Genomic DNA, 26514 nt, shown 5'->3' with positions numbered 1-26514 from the left:
TGGAGAAGATCTATAATACTATCGGTATGGAGCGAAGAGTAGTAAGATGAAGTAACAGAGGCCCGAAAATGGAAGCCTACACCCAGGAAGAAACAAGCAGAGATAAGAGACAGTTCAGAACCCAGTGAAGTATATATATCTATCTATATATATCTATATATATCTATATATATCTATATATATCTATATATATATCTATATATATATCTATATATATATATATATATATATATATATATATATATATATATATATATATATATATATAATATAGCTAAACGCAAACACAAGACACCATTTTATCACAAGGTTCTGATCCTGGCTTATTTCTCAGAGCCACAAATATGCACACACTGCCCTTGTGAGAGGCACAGGACACTAACAAGTAAATTCAGCAGTTTGGAAGGACAACAGAAAGAAAAGGCAGCAGTGCTGGGAGTGAAGAACAGTGAGAGAGGTGGGGAATACATGCCTACCTTCTGGGAAATCTGAAAGACAGATTTCTAGATAGACGAATGGGAGGAAAACAGAAAAAAAAAAAAAAAAACACAGATAAGTGAGGGGGCAGGAAAAATTAAAAATTATGTCTAAATCTGACATTACTGAATTCTAACCCCTTCACTGCTGGTCTGCTTTAGGGATTCTTAATGTACAGCTATCAAACAATTATACAATTTTGGGTTAGATTTCCCTAAACCTATGCCAACAACAGTGTTATCTTTAAAATAAAGTACACAGTACTGATCTGATTATCAGTGAATTAAAATATTTATTCCTACTATAATAAATTACTATGCCTTTCTACTTGTACAAGCATCAAGTTTAAATCTAGATTTTGGTTACTTACCTTCGTACAAATTTGGATGTGAATTTGCTGAATATGCTTCCAGTGGCTCCACGCCGACCCTGGCTGTTGCCAGAAGGAGAAGCTGGTGTTACACCTCCAAACTGCGTATTTTGCTGGTCCCGGGCCTGACGAAGTTGACCGGCGTGAAAAGTGCTCCTACTTGACACTCCACGAGGGAAGTTGGTTCTCTCTGGGGCAGCACTGCTGATGTTATGGGCTGAAGGAGATGCAACAGGGACTCTTTGAGGGGCCGTGCTATAAGAAGAGAAATATACATATTTACATAATCCTAAATAGTGTCAGGAATATTCAAAAAAATGGTAAAAAAGAAAAAACTCTAGAAAATGTATACATTTCCACCCAGACAATGTGGCTCAGTTCACACTGCTGCAACCCCAAAGTCCTGCAACTTGCTTGCGGCTTCCTTGTGATTTGCGTACGACTATTGCGATTTAACATTGCCGTCTATGGCACTCAAGTTGTACCAAAGTCACAGAAAAGTAAGTTGGAACCTTATTTGTCACTGCAAATTGAGTTCCATTAATCAAAAAGGCACCCACTAAAATTAATGTGTTTTGACTTGTCATGGAATTTTATGTGTCACCAGTTGCATGATGAGTTACATGATAATTCACAGCAGTGTGAAACAGGCCTAAGCCCTCCGAGTTCTTGGGAATTGTGGAGAGTGTGCTAAAGACCTAGAGCCTATTGTGCCACATCCCTAATACATATGCGAAAATTTAATGTTCCCCTAAATTGGGACTTTTTAGGCACAAAAGATTGGAAGGATAGATAGATAATATAAATAAAGAAGTTTTTTATTTAAATACAAATACAAATCAAAGATTAAGAACAATGTGCAAGCAAGAAACAAACAGAGAGGATATAACTCATAGTGCTCGAACATGACCCGACATGTTTCGGAGCTAAGGATACTTGCTCCTTCTTCAGGGGAGTTCAAGCAGTACTAGGGTTATACCATAACTGAGTTTAAAAGAAGCCTGCACAAGGGTTAAAAACAACTGGTGATACGGATTGATCTGGCAAGCACGTATGGCAGTATGGATTGTAAATAGATGTTAGTATTTAGAGGAAGGACACAGCTGTTAAACCACGGACGTGACCGACAATCAAACTGGGCATCTGGAGTCCTCAGAAAAAGGGGGAAGCCAGGTGCAATCTCTTGAATGGAATATGGGTACTACCAGTCTTGATAATGAACCAGATTGTAATAAAGTAGAAACGTCCTCTCCACACTGCAGCCAGCAAACAAAACGCGTTTTGTTTGCTGGCTGCAGTGTGGAGAGGACGTTTCTACTTTATTACAATCTGGTTTATTATCAAGACCGGCAGTACCCATATTCCATTCAAGAGATTGCACCTGGCTTCCCCCTTTTTCTGAGGACTCCAGATGCCCAGTTTGATTGTCGGTCACGTCCGTGGTTTAACAGCTGTGTCCTTCCTCTAAATACTAACATCTATTTACAATCCATACTGCCATACGTGCTTGCCAGATCAATCCGTATCACCAGTTGTTTTTAACCCTTGTGCAGGCTTCTTTTAAACTCAGTTATGGTATAACCCTAGTACTGCTTGAACTCCCCTGAAGAAGGAGCAAGTATCCTTAGCTTCGAAACATGTCGGGTCATGTTCGAGCACTATGAGTTATATCCTCTCTGTTTGTTTCTTGCTTGCACATTGTTCTTAATCTTTGATTTGTATTTGTATTTAAATAAAAAACTTCTTTATTTATATTATCTATCTATCCTTCCAATCTTTTGTGCCTAAAAAGTCCCAATTTAGGGGAACCTTAAATTTTCGCAGTTCTTGGGAATTTGCCTAAAATAACTAGACATTGGACATTGTGACCAGTTTAGGTCTCCATTCAGTCCTTTTAGCTCCCTTTCATCTCCATTAACACTATTGCAGCGCATTACTTGTGCGCACTTTTGGAATAGGGAAGCCCATTAATTTCAAGTGGGGCAAAAATATTTTTGAGCTTTGCAGAATTTTTAGCTGTGGATTGTGCTATTTCCTGTGTGTGTTTTTGCGTGCAAAAAACATCTGGCTTGTCATGTTTAGGGTGCCATCAATAATAAATGGCACTGCAAGTGCGAGATGCGTTTTTTGCATGTCTTGTGGGCGCATTACTGTGATTACAGCCATAAAGCGCAATGCTTTAAACAAGGACACCCATCAAGATCCTTGACAACAGCACAAAGTGTCCAAAAAAGCTGCTGACTAGCAGAAAACCTCATGATTTACATCAGCAAATCAGAAGCTAGCTATATACTCAGGACACATCCCATCATATAATGGTTTTGTTGTGCTGTTATGGTCTGCTGATAAAGAGATATTTCAGAAAGCACACCATTTTGTTCAGGCATTTGGGGGAGACTGTACAGAGAACAAGAAAACGAGCAGACCTTTAAAAGTGTGGCACCCCTTATGTTAAATGCCACCTACTAGCAGTTTACTATTCCTCTAGGGCCTAGACTCTTAACATGGCTGCAGCAAAGGTGATCCTCATATTCTTTAGTGCTGGTGATGCAGTTTCTTGAAAATGTGAACCAAGAGGTTAAACAGCCACCCAATCACTTTTACAAGCAGCAGAAGTGTGCCCCCCACCCTGCATGGCTGTTTCCAAGCTCTCTCATCCCACAGGGGAGCCCGGCTCCCTGTGGGCATTTTGCCCCGGCTGACCATAGAGACGAAGGATTAACATCCCATTCATCATCATGTCTATGGAGTATGAAGCTGGAAGCGACATAAATTTTGTCACTTCTGGTTTTGGCTGTTTCTTGGTTTGATCGGCTGCTTTGGAGGGCAGAGGAGAGGCCTGGGGACTAAGACAGATGTACTCGTCACTACCCATGCTATCAAAAGGGATGGTGTTAATTCCTTGTGATAGTAACAAAACTCATACATAAAAAATGTAATAAAATAAATAATAAAATTTGAAAAAATTTCAAAATATGAACGCAGACGTAGGTCCTGTATGCATATGTAAGCAGTTATTGCACCACACATGTGAGTGAGAGCAATATTTCCAACACCTTTCCTCCTGTTTAACTCTAAACTGGCAACCAGTAAAGGCTTTCAAAATGTTGACTATGGCTAATTTAATGTACCATAGTTTGTCGCCATTCCATGGGCATGTGCCATTTTAAAACGTGACATGTATCTAATTACATCATATATTTTACAATAGAGTATTTAGTGTTTGTGTGCACCACAACAATTTATTAAGATGTATTTTTCCTAAAAATGTGCATTTTAAAGATGGCTGAGCAAAACTGATCCAGCGTTTGCGGCTGCTGGTTACAGAGATGAGCGGAGGAAAAATGGCCACTCATCTCTATGGCCAAAAGGAGCATGCCCTGACATTGTCAGGCATGCATACAAGCACTAGGGTGCCATAGAAAACCACAGAGTAACATTTTGAGTTGCTGCAATGAAATGTCAGCAAAATGGACTAGCCTGCTGCATCATTTTTTCACTTTGATTTTTGGGGTGTCTTTGAGTTCAGCCCTCTGTAGGTTGATCATTTTCATTTCCATCAAACGATGTGGCATCCTTTTGTTCCTAACACATTACCCAGTCCAAATCAGTATAGATATTCAGCATGATATTTTTCCCCACTTAGAACTGATGTGTTTTCAAAGTGTTCATTTTTTTGAGCAGTGTATATGTATATATTTAATGGAAGATTTATTTTATGAGGAATGTACACATTATTTAGGATGTTTACTGCACTTTTCTCAGTGATATTAATACACTAGCAGAAATATGCACTGTGATCCTGTGTGGACTCGAGGGTCGCTCGAAGCTGGAGGATAACAGATGTTCCCACCGGTATTCAGAAAGTGGGAACATGGCATATGGGGGTAAGACACCTCCCAAAACCGACCCAGTTCTTCAGATGGACACTGTGACCAAGCCTCGGGCCATACACAGCCATATCCACGTCTTAAGCACTGGGTCGGTTTTGAGCAGTGTCTTACCCCAGAGTAGATATATGCACTTTGACCTCAAATGACCTCAACAATTACCTGAACAATTACCTGAACCGTTGGTGTCATTTGAGACTTTTTAGCATCAGTCACTTTTTGGGTTAAATTTACTGTCCCGGCCAGTCCTTGACAAATGAGCAGTTGTTTGAAATCTGCACCAATTGGTTATTTTTCTTACAGTGGTAAGACTGATTTCAAATAATTTAGCAATCTTTTTAAATCCCTTGTCGGAATACAACCTTTTTCTGGGGTCCTTAAAAAGCTCTATTGACCTTTCCACGTCAACATGAGACCCTAGATAGCGGAGGTTTAAATATGACGGGATCCACCAGCATACTAAGCAGGTTCTAATTATTGAAACCTAATCTGCAATGCCAGATTCTAAATTTTATGCATTTGAAACAATAGGTTTGTGTCTACTTTTTCCATATGAAAAGCCTTAATTTTTGATATCATTAAGACGAATACACCGTGTCAATTTTATAAGACATTTGTTGTCAGCAGTTTACTTTTTTCAAAGAACATCTATTGATATTTTGTTAAATTCTAATAAAAAAAAGAAAAAGAAAAAAAAAGTAAAATTTTTCCTGTGTTCCAATTCAAGTATACTACTCTGTAGGCACTAATTATTATAAATATCTTAAAGTTGTCAGTATGTACAGTGTGTGTGTATATATATGTTTTACAATTATTCAAATGCTTGAAGGATCCCTCAACTGCAATAGTAGCAGCGTTCAACAGAATGAAAGAAAGGTTAACCACTTGCCAATCAACCGCCGTATTTATACTGCGGTTGGTCGGCTCTGTTACGCGAAACGACATACAGGTACCTCGTTTCATGTAGCAGTTAGTGGGGGCGGGCGCGCGCCGATTGGCTAGAGGGGGAGCAAATGAGCGGATCCGGCGGACGCGATTGCTCCCCATGGTTACAGAACATCGGTATGCCGATGTAAACAAGGCAGACCTCCGTTCTGTCAGTGATGGGATCCTGTGTTCCTCCTATTTAGGAACACAGGTCTCTTGTGTTCACCAAGTGAATACAACCTCCACACTGTTAGAAAACATCCCCTAGGCACACATCACTACACTACAGCCACCAGGGATTGCCCACCCATGCCCTTTGATCGCCAGTGTCATTATTATTTTTTTTAAAATGACAAATCTTTCCCCTAGTTTGTAGACGCAATAAGGTTTGCGCAAACCAATCAATATACACTTATTAGGATTTTTTTTTACCAAAAATATGTGGCAGAGTACATGTTGGCCTAAAAATGATGAAAAAAGTGGATTTTTTATTTTTTGGGAATGTTTTATAGCAGAAAGTAAAAACACTTTTTTTTTGTTTTTTTTTTCTCACAATTGTAGCTTTTTGTTTATAGCACAAAAAAATAAAAATCGCAGAGGCGTTCAAATACCACCAAAAGAAAGCTCTATTTGTGGGAAAAAAAGGACATCAATTTTATTTGGGTACAACGTCGCACAACCGCGCAATTGCCAGTTAAAGTAATGAAGTGCCGTATCACAAAAAAATGGCCTGGTCATTAAGGGGGGAATCCTTCTGGTCCTTAAGTGGTTAAAAAGGCATCAGCACTGTAAGTAACACATTAACCACTTGCTGCCCGCCCTAAAGTGGATTGACAGGGGCAAAGTGGTTGTATTATCCTGACTGGCCATCATATGACGTCCAGCAGGATACAGCGCACTGCGCGCCCCCCTCTTCCACACCGTGCCCCCACTCTGAGTCACCGCATCTCTGACTGACATAGGCTCTTTACCATGTGACCAGCTGTGTCCAATCACAGCTGGTCACATAGTAAATAGGAAGAGCCATTGATCGGCTTTCCTGAGTTTGTGCCTGACAGGCACGAGTAGAGGAGAGCCGATCTGCGGCTCTCCTTACAGGGGTGGGTCTGCACTGGTAATCAGAGCATTGATTACCAGTACAGACCCTTGGGGGGTGCCACTACAGCCACCAGGGATTGCCCACCCATGGCCACCAGGGATGGCAATCAGGGCTCAGGGACCCTTTCAATGTCCTCCCCATCAGAGCTGCCCATGATTGCCATCTATCAGTGCCGCCCACCAGTGCCCATCATTACAATCAGTGCCGCCCACCAGTGCTCATCAGTGCGGCCTCATCAGTGCAGGAAAAAAACTTATCTATTTACAAAATTTTATAACCTAAACCAAAAGATTTTTTTTTTTTTTTTTTTTAATTTTCAGTCTTTTTTTATTTGTGTAGCAAAAAAGAAAAAAACCTTGCGGTGATCAAATACCACCAAAAGAAAGCTCCATTTGTTGGAAAAAAAAATGACATAAATTTGGTTTAGGTGCAGTGTTGCATGACTGCGCAATTGTCATTCAAAATGCAATAGCGCTAAAAGCTGAAAATTGGCCTGGGCAGGAAGGGGGTGTAACTGCCCTGTATTGAAGTGGTTAAACCAATCAAAACCTCATCCCAAAAATAACTCAGCTCACTGTGCTATACTGCCCCCTGGTGTAAGCCACAATGCCTTTTTAGGCAATGCTTCAATGAGTAAATATATGGTGGATGGCATGTAACACTATGTACATAAATAGGAAAAAAGCACATATAAGCGGGTAGCCAAAACACTAGACAACAATGCACTAAACACTAAGAGGAATGCTGCTGATATCAGGGAGAGGGAACTTACACCTGTAAGAAACAAATTGGTGCAAGGGGAAAACAGTGCAGAACACATGGTGTAATAAAAAAATTTACTTATTAAACAAAGCTAAAAATATACTCACAAAAATATATGTTAAAAAGCACATATAGTCCAAGTGGAACAAGCCCACTGCAACACAAACTAATCCCAGAAGGGATGTGGCTGCTCATCTATGCATTCCTTCTGGGATTAGTTTGTGATGCAGTGGGCTTGTTCTCCTTGGACTATATGTGCTTTTTACACATTTTTGGGAGTATATTTTTATCTTTAATAAAGCAGTAGATTTTTTTTTTTTTTTTTACTACAGCATGAGGTCTTCGCACACGTACCAAAAAAAAAAAAAAAACACCCCAAACAAGCAAGGAGACCTTTAACATTCTATTTATGAACACATACTTTTATGAACCATAATCAGACATTATGTATTGGAACTCTAAACATCACTAAACATTCTATTACCCTTAATATACTAATCTATTACCCTTAATATACTAAGAAGAGTTATTCTGAATTATCCCTATACTTCTCCTTCCCATATTTAAACTTGCCTTTGTCTGTACGAGTCACAGCTGCCTTCCAAGGAGGGTGTGGGTTTGGAGGGATGCACAGATGTAGACATGGATTTCTGGTGCTGGCGGGTCCGGGCTGAGGTGGCTGGGGCAGAAGCAGTGGAGGCACGGGAACCAGGCGTGGAGAAACTGGGAGTGGAGGGTGGATGTGGAGATACAAAACAGGATATGGATGCACAGACTAACAAAAAGGAGAAAGCGAGGAAGGAAAGAGGACATTTTCTACCAAAAATGGGTTTTCGCAAAGATAGAAGGAAATAATGACACTGAAAACAGACATAGCATGACTCCATATATTCTGTTATGGAAAGCCTTACATATGAACATGTCTTTTTACATGACCCAGACGGTGAATGCAAGACAAATGGACAACCGGGTCAATGTGAAACACAGGAAAAAGCAGAAATTCCAGAAGGCATATGTGCATGTTTTGCAAAAACTGCTGCTGTTCATAATGCTGCAAAGTAATTCAGAACTTCTTGAGTGGTGCATGCATAGGGAAAAATAAATACATCCCACTCAAAGGTTATTTAGCTGTATCAAGCCTCAAATATAATTCCAGCAGGATCTGAAAGATGATTTCCTCTGAGCAAAAACATGAACGCTGAACTTCAGGAATTATATTTTTGCATAATTACATTGGCCAGCTTGGCTTGATATAAGTATGCATATACGATATCCGTAGTGCTGCGGTAAATCACTGTAGTGGGCTGCATTATACACACACGAGAAAGAGAAACATACAGGCTCAAATGAGTGTAGACTGTAAACAAATTTAATTGGGACACATTAACCTCCCTGGCGGTCTGATTATGTCAGTATTTTTGAATGTCAAAGCGGTACATTGTTTTGCATTGAAATCTGTTTTATATTGTAGGCCTGTAATTCTTAGGGATAAAACAGTAAAAGTGAATAAAATTTATTACTAAAGTATTAATAAATGAATAATAAATTAATGAATTTTTAAAAATTATTAATAAAAGTAAAAAGAATAACACAGTAAAAGTGCAGGCAGGGCACTGGACAAAGCACTAGGGACAAAACTGAGGCGAAATGGTTTGATACAGTAATGTAATCCTAAAAGATTACAATGCATCATGTCATGTTTTGTGTACTTTTTTTTTTTTTAATTTCCCGCCCCCCTGCTTCAGGGCACTCGCAGGGAAGTGAACCCGGATGCCGGCATCAGCTGGAGGACATAGCGGGAGGACATCAGGGGATCATAGGGACAAGGTAAGTTTCACTACAGGGTAACCCCGAGTGTGGCTCGGGGGTTACCTCTTTTGGTACTGAAAATTAAACCCAAGCCACACTCGAGATTACCACCAGGGAGGTTAAAAGATCACTCAAATGGGGGAAGATAAAAGCTTGCATATCTTTGGCTCTGATCGTCCGGTGTTGTGAGGTGGTCCGGGGATCACACTGGGGTTGTCAATACCTTTGGCAACGCTGTCTCCACCAGCCAGATGGTAGGGAGAACAGGCAACGCGCTTGGACCGAGGGCTGGGACGCAGGCTGGACCTCAGCGCTTGCCGTAATTACGTCATCAAGCTTGACAAAGGAGCATGCACGAACTTTCCCAAGTGCGCATGCTCTGAAACACATCGCGAGCACGCCAATAGCTTCACTACTGCCAGCGCTGCAGTCCAGCCCTTGGTCCAAGCATGTCTCCTGTTCTCTCTGCCATCCAGAAGACAGAGACAGCATTGCCAAAGGCAGTGACAGCTCCAGTGCGAGCACCGGATCACCTCACAACACGGGAGGATCAAAGTCAAAGATATGCCTGCTTTTATCTTTCCCCATGCGAGCTATTTTTTAATTCATCTTCATTAAATGAGTTTACAGTCTACACTCAGGCGCCTGTATTTTTCTCTTTTGCATGCTCTGGAGATTGCTTCTGCTCCCCTACACAAGGCTGGCCCTGAACAGTGGACCAGCATCCCCCCTCTGACGTTTATCTGGACTATCCCATATCACAAAGAGGTACCAAGTCAAGGACTTTAATATACCGACCATTGACATTTATAGCACATTTCTCCTGCTTTGCGCTACATAATACATGTCTGTTTATATACAATAAGAAGTGTGGTTTTCTTGGTTCTATGCAATGTTGCTTCCCCTCTACACACTGACCACAGGCAATTGCTCACACGGCACATCTGCCATTCATAGAAAGTCTGTCAATAAAATTGGTCAAATGTAAGTATTCAAAAATATAATTCATGGAGTTCAGCCTTAATATGCCCTCTGCCTAAGGATAACTTTTTAAAAAATTATTGTGGCAAAACACTTAAGTGACTGAAGCTAGAATGGCATTATATGTGAAAAGCTATGTGTGGATTCTGAAGTTATAAACTCAAAAAACAATGTTTTTAACCACTTGCCGACTGCCTAACGCCGATCTACGTCGGCAGTCAGCCCCTCACAGGCAAAGTGACGTAGGGCTACGTCACTAGCTTGTGAGGGTCTAGGGAGCGAGCGCGCGCCCCCGGAGGCGCGCTCCCGCTCCCGCGTGGTCACGGACCCCCCCGCGCGTGTGACCGGCGGACCCGATGTCCGCCGGTCACTCGGCGATCGGCGGGGGAGAGGGAGAATGTCAGGCAGCCTGTGTAAACAAGCTGCCTGTCATTCTCCTTGCTGTTAGGATACTGATCACTCGGATCTAGTATGTAGATCCGTTGATCAGTGTCCATACAGCTCAAGCCCCAGCCAATCACAGTAGAAAGCACGCCCCTAGGGATACACACAGCCCCTCCCTCCCAAATAAAGTTAACCCCTTCACTACCAGTGTATTTTTACAGTAACAGTGCATATATATAGCACTGATTACTGTAGAAATGTCACTGGTAACCCCAAAAGTGTCAAAAATGTCAGTCAAGGGTCCGATCTGTCCGCCCCAATGTCGCAGTACCGCAAAAAAAATCGCAGATCGCCGCCATTACACGTTAAAAAAAAAAACAACAAAAATGACAGAAATCTTTCCCTTTGTTAGTAAACGCGATAACTTTTGCGCAAACCAATCAAAATACGCTTTTTGCGATTTTTTTTACCAAACATAGGTAGCATAAAACAAATTGGCCGAAAAAGTAAAAAAAATTTGATTTTTAAATTTTTTTTTGGGGAATTTCATATAAAAAAATGTGAAAAATATTGCTATTTTTGCAAAATTGACGCTCTTTTTTTGTTTATAGCGCGTGATCAAAAAATCGCACAGGTGATCAAATACCACCAAAAGAAAGCTCTGTTTGTGGGAAAAAAAGGACGCCAAATTCGTTTAGGTACAGCGTCGCACGACCGCGCAATTGTCCGTTAAAGTCACGCAGTGCCGAATCGCAAAATACCCCCTGGTCGGAATGGGGGTAAAATCTTCCGGGGCTTAAGTGGTTAAGAAGATCTTAGTTTTAGGTTGTGTTAGTGTAGGATCATAGTAGTTATGTATAAAATACTCTTACCTGTCTTTGCCATTCTGAACAGACCCAGTTCCAGCATTTGCTCTGTCTAGCATAGGAGAATTTCGACTACGGTTGGTGCCAGTGGACAGCACACTGTTCTATAGGAGCAAAAAGAACAAGAAATGGGTTTAAAAAATATAGAACTTTCTGCATGTCAAGGCTATGTCCATTAAAATTTGGTATTTCAGTTACAAGTGCATGTCAGCAGAATGAATCCATAGCTTAACTTTCTAATCATGCATTGCATAAAAGGTTTTCTAGTGGACAATTTTGCCTGTGCTGCTTAGGGATGGAAAACCAGGGGTTCAAAGATTAATACATAGCAAATGGGAACCACCTGGAACACAGATATTTCCAAAGCAACTCTAATCGGAATGTTCCACCTGTATTCAGGAACATCCCAGTTATCCTTGGAGCTATACCCTTAGCTATATTGTAAGTTTATTTTCATGCTACTACAAGACAACTAATCAGTGCTACTAATCCTTGATGAAGGACTTTGTAACATGCAACCAGTAAAAGTGTATGCCCAGCCAAAACTTTGTTTTTGTTTTAGATAGTGTGTAAGGAAACTATCAGATATGATCTGGACTCTGTTAGAGAGGTTTTCTCTCACTAATGGCCGGAATACACGATAAGAAAATCGGCCGAAAATTTCCGTTCAGCGAGCGATCGGCCGATATTCTACATCGTTAATGTCCAGCCATCAATGAGCGATATCGATATTGTGAACAAAAATACTGTTTGAAAAACCCAAAAAATTCCGTCGTCTCGTTTGCGAAAGAACGATATTCTATACGTTGGTGTTGAGGTCGTTCAGTTTAAATCTATATACGTTCTTGGCAACGTTTTCGACCGACGAACACTGTTTCGATGGTCAGCGGGCAACGGTCGGGCGATATTCGGACCGTGTATGTTGGCAACGTTTTCTACCGACAAATACTTTTTCAAAAGTCGGTGGTCAAATGATCGGGCGATATTCTAATCGTGTATTCACACCATTTCTGCGACAAAGGTTTCAACAGACCAGAAGAAAGGAAACCTCTGAAACAAGTTCTGTGTTGGGGCTCACATAGATGGGTGTTGTTCTCAAATGCAGGTCAGCAAAGTTCCATTAACATCAATGGAGTAGTGTAGTGGACAGTTCAGAGGCTGTGTTTGAACTGCTTTCCACTGCATTTGGTCAGACCCAGAATATCCTATTGATATGCATCTAAAGCACGTAAAATGCAGCTTTTTCTTGTCAAATGCTGCATTTTGAATTCAACTGCATGGGTTTGACAAGAATGCCTGTCTTTGTGGATTTAGGCTTGTATTGGCAGGCTTTTGTTCACAACAAATTGATTTTGCATTCCCATAGAAGTCTATGGGTATGTGAAACCCGCTAGAAGCAGTTTAAATGAGGGGAGAAAGTAAAATGCAGGTAAAATGCACCTACCAATGTATTCTTATTGACCTCGGAAGCATGTCAAACTATTGCCATCAACACAAGCCTAAAGCTTATCAACACAGGCTCTACAGCTGACCATAGATGGATCGAAATTCTGCTGGTTCTGCAGGGACCGGCCAAATTTTGTTTAATCCATGGCCTCTTCCACTCGACAGAATTCGATCTATCTCTTCTTTCAAACAGGACCATTGTAAAACATTCATTCCATCAGCTGCTGCAGCACTGATCAATGGATTCTGACAGCAGAGTCCCCACTTTTAGAATACAATAGCTCAGTGGGGAGGATTCCTCCATCCGCCTCACTTGTGTGGATGGCTGATGAAAAAAGTGGATCCATTTATGGCCAGCCTTAAGCTGGATACACACTATCCAACTTTTGTGGTTAGATTTCCTTCAGATTTACCTTTTCTATGTAGTGCAAGGGCCTGCCTGATTGCATACAAATTGAAAGTGGTTAGGTTTGACCTCATATTATATGGTTTTGGTAAGTCTAAAGGAAAAAGTCTTCAGAAAATCTTATAGTGTGTATGGCCCATTACTTTCACTTCTTGAAAAAAAAAAAAAAAAAAAAAAGTGTGGATAGGACTTGATATATATGCTACACAGGCTTATGAAACTCAGGATTTGTGAATTTGTTGCAGAAGACACATTAAACAGATTAATTTATGATCATTGGTAGTTTGCCACAAACCTCCCTATGCATCACAGTATCTTCAATATACTAGCATGCAGCACTCCGTTTTGTAAAAACATTGACTTTTTTGTTGCTTATTCCACTGCCCTCCCCTATACAGATGGCAGGATGGTGAGTGCAGGGTAATAAAATGGGCAGCTGAAAAATAAGCACTCTTTTGCAAAACAGAGCTCATTAATGTCAATGTATTAATGACAGTGCATAGAAAGGTTTGTGGCAAAAGTCCATAAAAAGGTGAACACTAACTGCCGGCATTAAAAATACTTGTGATCATTCATAGGTCAGAAGTGTCAATTTGGACTTCCTCAGTATTAAAACATTATGAGAGGGTCTTCTAACCAACCAATATCAAAGTGAAAACTAAAACTAGTTTTCTTTTGATGGTCTTTTTTCCGTACGGAAGACAAAAGGAAAAGGGATTTGGGATTCTTATGCAACAAACAGACTTTTTTTAGGTGCTCTCGCATGTTTAGCACATACTAGGGATGCATCGATACCAGCGAGTGTGAGTACAGATCCTTTTGGTCAAGTACTTGCCGATACACAGTACATATACTTTGCATTGCAATATGCGTTCATATAAAATGAATGGGCTTAAATCACACTGCATAGAATCATATGCGATGTGATGATTCCTGTCCGAATTGCATGCGGTTTTCCCCCTGCTCCTGTGTGAACCCAGTCTCGTCATAGTAATTTCAGCATGGGCTCACACAGGAGCGGTGTGGGAAACTGCATGCAATTCAGACAGAAAATTGCACCGCATTCCTGTTAAAATTGCATGCGGTTCCTTGCAGTGTGATTTTCTCCTATTCATTTTGCATGGGCGCAAATCACACTGCAAAGTATTGGTTTTCGGTATCAGGAGCATTTTTACTTGTGAAAATACTCTATCAGCACCAATGCCGATACCGATCGGTACATCCATAGGACATAAAATGTGATTAAAACTTATGTTTTTATTCTTGTACATTTAAAAAGCAGATCATTAGATCCTTAAAGTGCATAACATTCATAACACAAAATCCTAAATTTGACTACAGTTAAAATAATTTGACAGTTTTCCATCCACGTCTTCTACACAAAAGTGATTGTAAAATCTTTTTTTTTTTTTTTTTCTTAAAATAACATAACATATTATACTTACCTCCTCTGTGCAGTTAATTTTGCACAGAGCAGCCTGGATCCTCCTCGAGTCCCTTGTTGCTCCTCCTAGCCCCTCCCTCCTAACGCGTGCCCCCACAGCAAGCAGCTTGCTATGGGGCACCCGAGCCTGAGCTGCAGTTCCTTGTGTCCATTCAGACACGGTGCTGCTGCTCAACCCCACCCCCTCTCTCTTCTGACTGGCTTACTGACTTTGACAGCCACGGGAGCCAATGGCGCCGTGGCTGTATCTCAGCCAATCAGGAGGGAGAGTCCCAGGACGGCCAAGAACTCGTGAACATCACTGGACAGAGAGGGATCTCAGGTAAGTATTAGGAGGGGCTGAGGGCGGCTGCTGCACACAGAAGGATTTTATCTTAATACATGGAATGCATTAAGAAGATAAACCTTCTGCCTTTACAACTCCTTTAAGAATATTACTCATCTATTCATTTTCTATACTCCATATTTTTCAGAATTTTGCATGCTGATAGAATTGTGGGGCCAACGGCAGATTTGCGACTCGTTCTGTGGGTTTAGGGACTACCAAACCCCCTAACTATCAGCATGCAAGATTCTGAAAAAAGATAAAATATAAATTAACATGAGTAACTTACTGAAGCGTGGGGATAAAGATGGCAAACTGTGTAATAATTATTTTAATTTTAGTCATATTTATGAATTTTTGTTAATGTATGGGCATTTGGTGGCCAGAATGTTACTTTAAAGAGTAAACACTTCTGCTGATAAATATTCCCCTCTGGGTGATATATGTACATTGCAAGGATTTTAACAAACTTTGTTGCAGTCTCCTACCTTTTGTTATTCTGGAGAAGAAGCGCTTTGTCTGTGTCTGTGTGCTGAGTGAATCTGTATGGAAGTGGTTTCATAATTATGAACTAGCTGCAACACCTGCAGGGCTCCAATGAGGAAACTTGCAGGGTCTGCATCCCTTTAGAAGTGATTTCCCTCTGGGAGTATATCACCAAAAATGGCATTTATGTTGCAGAGGATGCTCAAAATTGAATTTGTATCTTTTTGCAGATTCTGGGAAAATCAGTAAGCCAATCACACAAGCAGGAAATGATATACTTTGGGGCATTCTGTACACCATCTGTGTAAAGAACGCCTCTAGGTAGCCAAAAATTGCATTGCATTGAGAGCACCTTACAGTATATCTAAAGGCAAAATTTTAGTTTTGGATAGAGTGGAGATGGATTAGAACACCTGTCTGTGCCTCCATTCGGGAGATTTGCCATCTGCATTTGTCCTGTTTACCATTTTCACCAAAAGTGGTAAAACAAAACCCAAAATTTTGGGTTGTCCTTGAAACAGGAACAGAGGGAAAATCTGATGACCCTGGCAACAACCAGGGTTTCTCACTTTGGAGGTATTTCCCCTCACTTTTGTTTAGGGGCTCAGATGTAAAAAAAAAAAAAAAAAATGGCAAGGGTTATAAGTTATAACCCTCCCTTACTCTATCCAAAATGAAAAAAAGTTTTGCCTTTAAAAGTCCCATTTATGTTTGGTCTACTACTTTTGATTCTGTGAGGGATGCTGGTGCCAATCCGTGCAACCAACTACTTACATCTAGGTTACACAACATAAAAGTGAAATTTACAAAGACATTTAAAAAAGAAAATGGATTTGAACATTTAAACTTACTTTTAACATCAAAGACAGGCAAGACAAAGATACATAATGCTTAACATAATGTTACATGGAATACTATTATAAAGACTTCTCAAAATAAAGTTGTGAAATACTAAAACATTTATGCTTCTCACTGTAGAGGGGGTTGGAGTGGTTCTCTTCCTCTCAAGCCCGGATAAGGGACTAGGTGGTACCCTAACTGTACTACTGGATTTACGACCACTCTCTCGCTCCTCGTCAGGTCGCTTGTTTTCAGCATTGTTACTTTGGGTCTTTTTGGAGTAGGAATTTGATGTCGGGATAGCTGGTCCAGCTAAAACCAAAACACAAATATACAAAAAGAGGGCATTTAATGAAATCCTAATTTCCTTATTCATAAAGAAAACAAACTTTGTTCAGAATACTAATATAGTAAAAAACCTACCCTGGTCACTTAGTCTTCTTTGTTTGGTATTGGCAGATACACTGCGGTGTACCTTGTGAGCAGGCGAAGGCGCTGTACTGTTGGTGATATCTGGAGTCGGTCTAGGTTTGAGGGTCATGTTTTCATTGTCCAGCTAGGGGGAACACATGGAAGCCTATTCAGATTCTACTTCATGCAGCTTTGATATTCAAGAAAATGTTAACAAATAAAATAATTCACAAACAATATCTTTTTTGCAAAAACTGACATTTATCACACATTTCCTATATAGGCCTTCATTATAATAATTATGTGAATTATGTGTTTACGCTTGCTAAAGTCTGCGATGCTAGAGCTCACACACTACTTAAAGCGTTTTTTTTTATTTTATTTTTTTTATTACCTTTGCTGTTTGAATAACCTTATTCTGAAAACCTCTGCATTGGCTTCCCATTAACCATTGTTTGTGCCTTTTCCGGATCCGAAGACTGATTAGAACAAGCAAACTAGACACTGGTTGGTTGTGGTGATGGTGACAGGGGGTGGAGAGGTGTGGATGTGTGGCGATGACAGACTCTTCTGTCAGACACATTATCCATAAAATTGGCTAATCTCTGATTAAATTACTGCCGCCAAACAATGGGATTTTTGATTTACCAAAAAATACTTTTCTTGGAATACATTAAGGCAGTGGTCCTCAACCCTGGCCTACAAGGCCCACTAACAGGCCAGATTTGCAAGATAACTGAAATACATCCCAGGTGATATTATTTGCTGCTCAGTGATTGCAGTACTCTAGTCTGCATCTCCCCAAGGTAATACTTAAAATCTGGCCTGTTAGTGGGCCCTGTAGACCAGGGTTGAGGACCACTGCATTAAGGGACACAGGATGAGTAATTCAGCCACATGGAGGTTATGCTGCGGTTTTTAGGAGATTGGACACTGACAAACAAATCTCCTAGTATACCCTCTCCCAATCATGCTTCAGATTTAGTAGGAGCGGATGCCCCTTACTGTACTTCAAAAAAGGAACTCTAAAGTAGGTCAAAAATCCTATTTCCTTAGTCTAACATTAGGGGACACCGGATGAGTATTCTAGGAACATAGGTAAGTCCAAAATCAATCCAACTGAGGGGCAGGAAACATAGCAATAAAAAAATGCCAATATGTCCATGTAAATAAAAGATTACAGAGTGGCTCGATAACGCTCACAAAAGCCACCTGAACCATCTTAGGACCAAAGCTGGCATTAGATGAGGTCTGAATATTCACCTTGCAATACTGAAAAAGGTTGGCCTGATGCTGAAAAGCCAATGAAGCAACAACTGATCTAGTGGAGTGCGTTTTGATACCTAAAGGTAGAACCTTGTCTAAAGCTGGCCATACATTACTCAGTTTTTTCATTCAACCAGCTGGCTAAATGAAAAAACCGAGCCAGTTTCCCCATCCTTACATTTGCGGTAGATGGGGGGATCCTCCCTGCTGTGTCTTTGTATTCTGACAGCAAGACTTTCCTGCCATCAGAATACACTGATCAGCGACACAGCCCAAAGGCTGCATGCGCTAATCAAGCAGAGATTTTGGTTTATGTATTATGTCCCTTTATATTGTAAAGCGCTGTGCAAACTGTTGGTGCTATATAAATCCTGTATAATAATAATAATAGTTTATCCCTTTGTAGTCCCATTCCCACCATTTCAGCCAATCGATCTTCCTTCCTTGTTATTAACAATTCCTCACTGTCATAATACAATGATCACTGCTGGTGCTCCATCCTCATAATCAAAGGTCAGCACCTCTATACAGACCTGGAGCTTGGGGAACAGTTTGCAGGAGCTTGTGTATTGCACCTGCAATGCGCTGATCTCAGTTGCATGTATTGCAGGCTTCAAAAGCAAAAATGTATAAAAACACACATTTTTTCTTTATTCAATATAGGTGCATCGAAGCGCCAACCCATTGCCAAAGAGCACCCAGCTACCCTCCTCTTGTATGTTGCCCTGGAAGGGTGTGGAAGGTTTTATGTGCAAATTAGCTATTGCGACATGGTGGCAAAAATTCTCAAAAATATTTTAACGTTCGGGTACATGCACGTTTTACAAAAAAACGGAAAAAAAAAAGGGTCAAAGTTATAAAAACACAGAATCAAATACCAGTGTTTACTGATCCGTTTAAACCCAATTATCACTAAGCATGAATAATAAACCAGGAATTGCATTCACAGCACTCGTAATTAATGCTCAGATTTATATTTTTTTCCTTTACTGAGTGAAAAGCGGAGTTCCACCCATTTTTGTGTTTAATAAAAGTCAGCCGCTACAAAAAGTGTAGCTGTTGACTTTTAATAAACACACACACTTACCTGTCCCATTGACCAGCGATGCAGCTGGCGGGAGCCTCGGTTCTCTCCCTCTTCCTCCCGTGGCGCTGGCATCATGTGCGCACCCAGCTGTGACAGCTTGCGGCTTCACAGCCGGGTGCGCACTGTGCATGCGCGAGTCGCGCTATGCATCCTCAGTGGACGGGCAATCTTCTGGGACCTGTGACGTGTCTCAGAAGATTGCAGGGAAGGAGGGGAAGAGGAGAACTTACGCTTGAGCAGCCTAGGAAGCGGGTACCTGTCAAATCTATGTACCCGCTTCTCCCCCAAAATAATTACATGCCAAATGTTGCATGTCAGGGGGTCAGGAGGCCTTAAAGTGGAAGCTCCATTTTTGGGTGGAACTCCGCTTTAAGATGAATCTAACAAAACCTAGATAGCAATGTTGAAGGAAAAAAATCATACGTTTGATCATTACTTACATTATGGATCCTTAATTAAAATCTTGGCTTCACCATTTAGTATATTTTATCTAGGCTTCCAAAAAAAAGACTTCTCTCTCCCAGAAAATTTTTAAATATTAACATGCACATTGCTAGTGTAGCTAGTGTCACTTATCAGTGATGGTTTGTCTCAAGAAAAAGAAATCTGAACCCAAAATATCCAAAACATTGTGCATTTGTGCATTTTACAATAAATGTAACTACCTTAAAACATTTTAAACACAACAATGTTGCGTGCCTAGTACCTCAGATGACTTATACCCAAGCAGCAGGTAGGTGGCCATGACTTCATTAAACTTCTGATTTAAAAGTGAGTCCTGGATTTCCTCTCGGGAGTAGCCCATAGACACCATCAACTCTGTGTTAAAAAAATAAAAATAAAAAAATAAAGAAAAAAGATTAATAAATCAGAAGAATATATATATACATATATATATATATATATATATATATATATATATATATATATATATATATATATATATATACAAACCACAAATACCTACATTGCTTCATTACTCTGATCCTATTCTAACAATGTTTTTCACTAGCAGTATTTTAGACTATGATGCATTTCTGAACAAGGTCTAAAGCAACGCAATGCTTTTCTAATAGATTGAAAAAGCATGAAAATAATCCTCTTTATCTGCTGCAAAAAAAAAAAAAACTAAATGCAAAATTCTGCCATAGGCAATATCTTCTCCAGACATATTGTCCAGCTGGATTTTTATGAATAGAAAAGTGGGTGAACACAAAATCGCTGCACTCAAATTAAAAGCATACCATGACAGGTATAAAGAAACTACCACTTGAATTAAGTTAGGGGTTTAACCACTTGCTGACCGGTCCATAGCTAAATGACGGCTACAGCGCGGTCAGCTTATTCTGGGAGGGCGTAAAATTACGTCCTCCCAGAAATGCACTTCCCGCGCGTCCACGGGACCCGGCACATCACGAATTGTGGTAAAGGGCCAATGACAGCTGCCCTTTACCACATGATCGCTCAGTCCAATAACGGAGCGATCAGTTGTAAACTGGTTATCTCCTCTTCTTGCACGCTGTACACAGTGATCAGTACAGTGCACGAGGAGAGGAGAGAGACCGCAGCACGGTTCACCCCTGCCTTCTTAATGCCTCAATCATGCCCATCCGTGCCACGTTAGTGCCTCGTCCGTGCCACGTCAGTGCTCATGCCTGCCACATCGGTGCTCATCCATGCCACATCAGTGCCACTACAGTGCCTCACAAAAGTAATGGGTAGTCAGGAAATTAGATTTGTAATTTTATGTCCCTAGAGCACCTAACGGTGCAGAGACCCCTGAATGTCGGGCCTCTGTATGTGGCCAGGCTGTGTAAAAGTGTCAGCTTTGCTATGTACATGCTGTGTGTTAGAAATATCTTATATCTTATAAATGGACAACTTGGTAAAAAAAAAATAGATTTTTGTCTTGCCGTAAAAACCTCATCTCTAATGTTCATTGACAGACACAGCTCAAAATCTTCTTGACCGATGGGTTTATGCTGCTCTCCATAGGAGTAGGACACTACGCAGGGAAAAAAATTTGACCACGCCTATAGGGCAGTCCCAGGGAGTATACTCCCACTTCCTGCTATAGGAATTCAGTTTTGTAACAAGCAGTGTCAGAAGAACATAAAAGCCAACTCAATAGAGGGGCTGGTGCTGTGTCCATCAACGAACGTCAGCAAAAAGCATTTTACGGGAAAGACAAAAATTCAGTTTTCTCTTTCGTTCATCGACAGACACAGCTCCATATCTTTTTGACCGAAGGGACATTCCAAAGCAGTGTCAATCCGAGCGGTGGTAATAACAGCAAGAAAAAAACACACTTCCTAAAGGCAAAACATAGCCAACCAGGCAAAACAAGAGCTCAACACTCAAAGAGGACTAAACCTCTCCAACAGCGGCCTGTAAAACCTTGCAGCCAAACACATCCAGCTTATACAATTTTGTGAAAATGTGCACAGACAACCATGTGGCCTCCTTGCGTACCCGAATCACTGACGCCTGACGACGGAAGGCCCAGGAGGCACTAAGCGCTTTCGTAGAATGCCCCTTAATAGGGAGAGGAGGATCCTGACCCTAATGGAATAGGCCTGCATCACCGTCTGTCTGATCTATCTGTAAATGGTCGCAGTAGAAGCAGCCATCCCCTTACATGGTCCACCTGTAAAGGACAAAGAGAATCTGATTTCCAAAACGACTCAGTAGCCGCCAGGTACACCCTAATTGCCCAAACCATATACAAAGAATGTAAGGCAATCTCTTTAAGATGCTGAGGCTTAGGACACAGAGAAGGCAACACAATGTCTTCATTTAAATGTAAACCAGAGACGATTTTATGAAAGAACGACTGACAGGTACGAAGCACCACCTTGTCCCTGTGAACCACCAGGTAAGGTGAATGACAGGACAACGCAGCTAGCTCCGACACCATGCACGAAGAAGTAATAGCCACCAAGAAAGCTACCTTCTGTGTCAAAGTGTCACAAATATTTTAAAAGAGCAGTTTCTGAAGAACCAACCGCACCAAATTGAGGTCCCATGGAGGCAACAAAGACCTCACAGGGGGAGCCAGGTAGCGGACCCCCTGAACAAAGGTTTGAACCAAGGAATTTTTGACCAACGGGCGTTGAAAGAAAATCGCTGGGGCTGATATCTGGCCTGATGGTACCCAAGGTCAAGCTGATCTACTTCTCTCTTTGGAGAAACTCCAAGACATAAGACATCGAGAAGGAATGGGGGGAACCCCCGAGACTCACACCAAGTAATGTACCCCTTCCAGACTTGATGATAAATCTTCCTAGAAGTAGATTTTCTAGCTTTTAACAGCATAGGAATCACCAATTCAGACACCCCTCTATCCTTTAACACCTGGCTTTCAATAGCCAGGCAGTCAAAGCCAGTGACTAAAGCAGGAAGGAAGATTGGTCTTTGAGTTAACAGATCTTCTCTGAGAGGGAGTCTCCAAGGGAGATCGGTGACCAGCTGTACTAGGTCTGCGTACCAGGACCTGCGAGGCCAGTCTGGTGCCACTAGGATGACCGGAATTCCTTCAGCCTCGATCCTTCGCAGAATTCTCAGCAGAAGAGTTAGCGGAGGAAATGCGTACATTAGATAATATTGGCTCCAAGGAGCTACAAGAGCGTACGTGGTTTCGGCCAAAGGATCCTGAGACCTTGCTACAAATCTCTGTATCTTCCTGTTGAGACGAGAGACCAACAGGTACACATCGGGATTCTCCATACTAAGACACAGTTGATGAAACACCCTTGATGATTGACATATGCCACAGCCGTGGCATTGTCAGATTGAAACCTCACCAGGTGCCCCTGCAGACGATCCATCCAATGAATTAGGCAAAGCCTGATCACCCAAATTTCCAGCATAACAAAATTAGCTCATGGGAATAGTGAATTTCCAGCATATTGATCAGCAGACTGGACTCCTCTGGAGTCCAAACCCCCTGAGCCGGCCCTGTACCCAAGACACCTCCCCATCCGGAGAGGCCGGCATCCGTTGTGACCATTGTCCAGTACAAGGGGAGAAAGAACCACCGGAGAGCGGAGCCACCAGATCAGGGCTCCCCTTGTACTCTGGCTCAACAGGATCAGATTATCTGGAGCCTGTGGATTCTTTTTCCATTTGACAAAGATCTCCTTCTGTAGAGACCTGGTATGGAACTGAGCAAATGGAACTGCCTCGGGAGCATAAAGTGGGTAGAAAGGGCACTCTGAGGTCCAACAAACCCAGTGAGGGGCCCACGTCCACCCCAAGGGGCCACCAGAGGAGCGGGGGGACACTACTTACCGCACCATGGGACCAGGCGAGCACCACTCCAGACAGACCACCCACCATCTTGGCATGGGGGTGCTGCGGGCCGGAGGTAGGCTGTGACTCAGGTTATGACTAGGATTGTGACCAGGGTTATGCGTCCTCGTGAGACATTTAACTCGCCGGCCAGCCCCCGTCAAGTGGAGCTAGGTCGCGACCAACCCAGCGTGGAGCTAAGGTCGGGTCGCCCTCGCTGGCCAGACTTGGAACATCCTAAGGATCTAGTATATCCAGTCCATCGCCCAGTCCAGCAGTTGATTGTAGTTCTCACAGGAACAGAAAATAAGGAAAAAAAAAAAGTTGTTTAAAAAGGAAAAAATGCTAGGATCCGAGATCCCAGCAAGGAACTAGGTCCTTACTCCTGACTAGACAGAAAAAAACTGAAGTCCTTATAGCAGGAAGTGGGAGTATACCCCCCCCCCCCCCAGGACTGCACCACTATAGGCATGGTCAAAAAAAATTTCCGCCCAGGAGGGCAGCATAAATCCATCGGTCAAGAAGATATGGAGCTGTGTCCGTCAATGAACGAAAGAGAAAAAGCGTTTTCATTTGCTTTCCACATTTTCCAAAAACTTGTAGAAAAAAATGACATGTTCAAAAAACTCAATGCCTCCTAGATTATGTGTTGGGGTGTTTGCTTTCAAAAATTGGGTAATTTTGTGGGCGTTTCTATTGTCCTGGTGCTCAAGGGCCTTCAAAAGTGTGATAGATTGTCAGAAAATGATATTTGTAATTTATGCTCCAAGAAAGCCTGGAGGTGCTACTTGGATGTTGGGCCTCTGTATGTGGCCAGGCTGTGTATAAATCTCACACATGTGGTATCGCCATACTCAGGAGGTGTAGCAGAATGTATTTTGGGGTGTAGTTGCAAGTATGCATATACTGCGTGTGAGAAATAACTTGGTAATATGAGAATTTATTTAAAAAAAAAAAAGAAAATTCATTTTGCAAAGAGTTGTGGGAAAAAATTACAACTTCAAAAACTCACCATGCCTCCTACAATATACAGGTCCCTCTCAAAAAATTAGCATATTGTGATAAAGTTCATTATTTTCTGTATTTATGTACTGATAAACATTAGACTTTCATATATTTTAGATTCATTACACACAACTGAAGTAGTGCAAGCCTTTTATTGTTTTAATATTGATGATTTTGGCATACAGCTCATGAAAAACCAAAATTCCTATCTCAAAAAATTAGCATATTTCATCCGACCAATAAAAAAAAAAAAGTGTTTTTAATACAAAAAAAGTCAACCTTCAAATAATTATGTTCAGTTATGCACTCAATACTTGGTCGGGAATCCTTTTGCAGAAATGACTGCTTCAATGCGGCCTGGAATGGAGGCAATCAGCCTGTGGCACTGCTGAGGTGTTATGGAGGCCCAGGATGCTTCGATAGCGGCCTTGAGCTCATCCAGAGTGTTGGGTCTTGCGTCTCTCAACTTTCTCTTCACAACATCCCACAGATTCTCTATGGGGTTCAGGTCAGGAGAGTTGGCAGGCCAATTGAGCACAGTAATACCATGGTCAGTAAACCATTTACCAGTGGTTTTGGCACTGTGAGCAGGTGCCAGGTCGTGCTGAAAAATGAAATCTTCATCTCCATAAAGCTTTTCAGCAGATGGAAGCATGAAGTGCTCCAAAATCTCCTGATAGCTAGCTGCATTGACCCTGCCCTTGATAAAACACAGTGGACCAACACCAGCAGCTGACATGGCACCCCAGACCATCAGTGACTGTGGGTACTTGACACTGGACTTCAGGCATTTTGGCATTTCCCTCTCCCCAGTCTTCCTCCAGACTCTGGCACCTTGATTTCCGAATGACATGCAAAATTTGCTTTCATTCGAAAAAAGTACTTTGGACCACTGACCAACAGTCCAGTTCAACTTCTCTGTAGCCCAGGTCAGGAGCTTCTGCCGCTGTTTCTGGTTCAAAAGTGGCTTGACCTGGGGAATGCGGCACCTGTAGCCCATTTCCTGCACATGCCTGTACACGGTGGCTCTAGATGTTTCTACTCCAGACTCAGTCCACTGCTTCCGCAGGTCCCCCAAGGTCTGGAATCGGACCTTCTCCACAATCTTCCTCAGGGTCCGGTCACCTCTTCTCGTTGTGCAGAGTTTTCTGCCACACTTTTTTCTTCCCACAGACTTCCCACTGAGGTGCCTTGATACAGCACTCTGGGAACCGCCTATTCGTTCAGAAATTTCTTTCTGTGTCTTACCCTCTTGCTTGAGGGTGTCAATGATGGCCTTCTGGACAGCAGTCAGGTCGGCAGTCTTACCCACGATTGCGGTTTTGAGTAATGAACCAGGCTGGGAGTTTTTAAAAGCCTCAGGAATCTTTTGCAGGTGTTTAGAGTTAATTAGTTGATTCAGATAAATAGGTTAATAGCTCGTTTAGAGAACCTTTTCATGATATGCTAATTTTTTGAGATAGGAATTTTGGTTTTTCATGAGCTGTATGCCAAAATCATCAATATTAAAACAATAAAAGGCTTGCACTACTTCAGTTGTGTGTAATGAATCTAAAATATATGAAAGTCTAATGTTTATCAGTACATTACAGAAAATAATGAACTTTATCACAATATGCTAATTTTTTGAGAGGGACCTGTACCTTGGAATGTCTACTTTGCAAAACAGGGTCATTGGGAGGGGGTATTTGTACCTTTCTTGAGACACCAACAAGCCAGGACATCAGTTGTGATCAATTTTCAATGATTGGTACCATAGCTTGTAGACACTATAAGGCTGGCCATACACTATACAATTTTCTTGTTCAACTTTCCTTTAGATTTACCAAAACCATGTGATATAGGGTCAAACCTAAACACTTTCAATTTGTATGCAGTCAGGCAGGCCCTTGCACTACATAGTTTAAGGTAAATCTAAAGGAAATTGAATAAGAAAATTGTAT

The 26514-nt window shown here is 41.5% G+C and overlaps 1 protein-coding gene across 8 annotated transcripts in view; it reads right to left on the bottom strand.

Moving 5' to 3' along the window:
- MARK2 (microtubule affinity regulating kinase 2) overlaps positions 1-26514 on the bottom strand; it is a 251027-nt gene that overhangs the window by 41355 nt on the left and 183158 nt on the right. For 3 of the 8 annotated variants that reach the window (XM_082269939.1, XM_082269941.1, XM_082269938.1), the window contains exons 11-16: positions 19983-20095; positions 16936-17068; positions 16646-16824; positions 11572-11669; positions 848-1102; positions 477-503 (exon numbers count right to left, since the gene is read on the bottom strand). In XM_082269939.1, coding sequence (XP_082126065.1) covers positions 477-503; positions 848-1102; positions 11572-11669; positions 16646-16824; positions 16936-17068; positions 19983-20095 — 805 coding nt within the window. Of the gene's footprint in view, positions 1-476; positions 504-847; positions 1103-8098; positions 8249-11571; positions 11670-16645; positions 16825-16935; positions 17069-19982; positions 20096-26514 lie in introns of all 8 variants that reach the window. The other 5 variants (XM_082269944.1, XM_082269943.1, XM_082269942.1 and 2 more) reach the window with 3 other exon arrangements.

Source organism: Pelophylax lessonae (genome assembly GCF_965119305.1).
Source record: "Pelophylax lessonae genome assembly, chromosome: 10".
In the NCBI taxonomy this organism is placed as follows: domain Eukaryota; kingdom Metazoa; phylum Chordata; class Amphibia; order Anura; family Ranidae; genus Pelophylax; species Pelophylax lessonae.
This window is presented reverse-complemented; position numbering and strand designations above follow the sequence as displayed.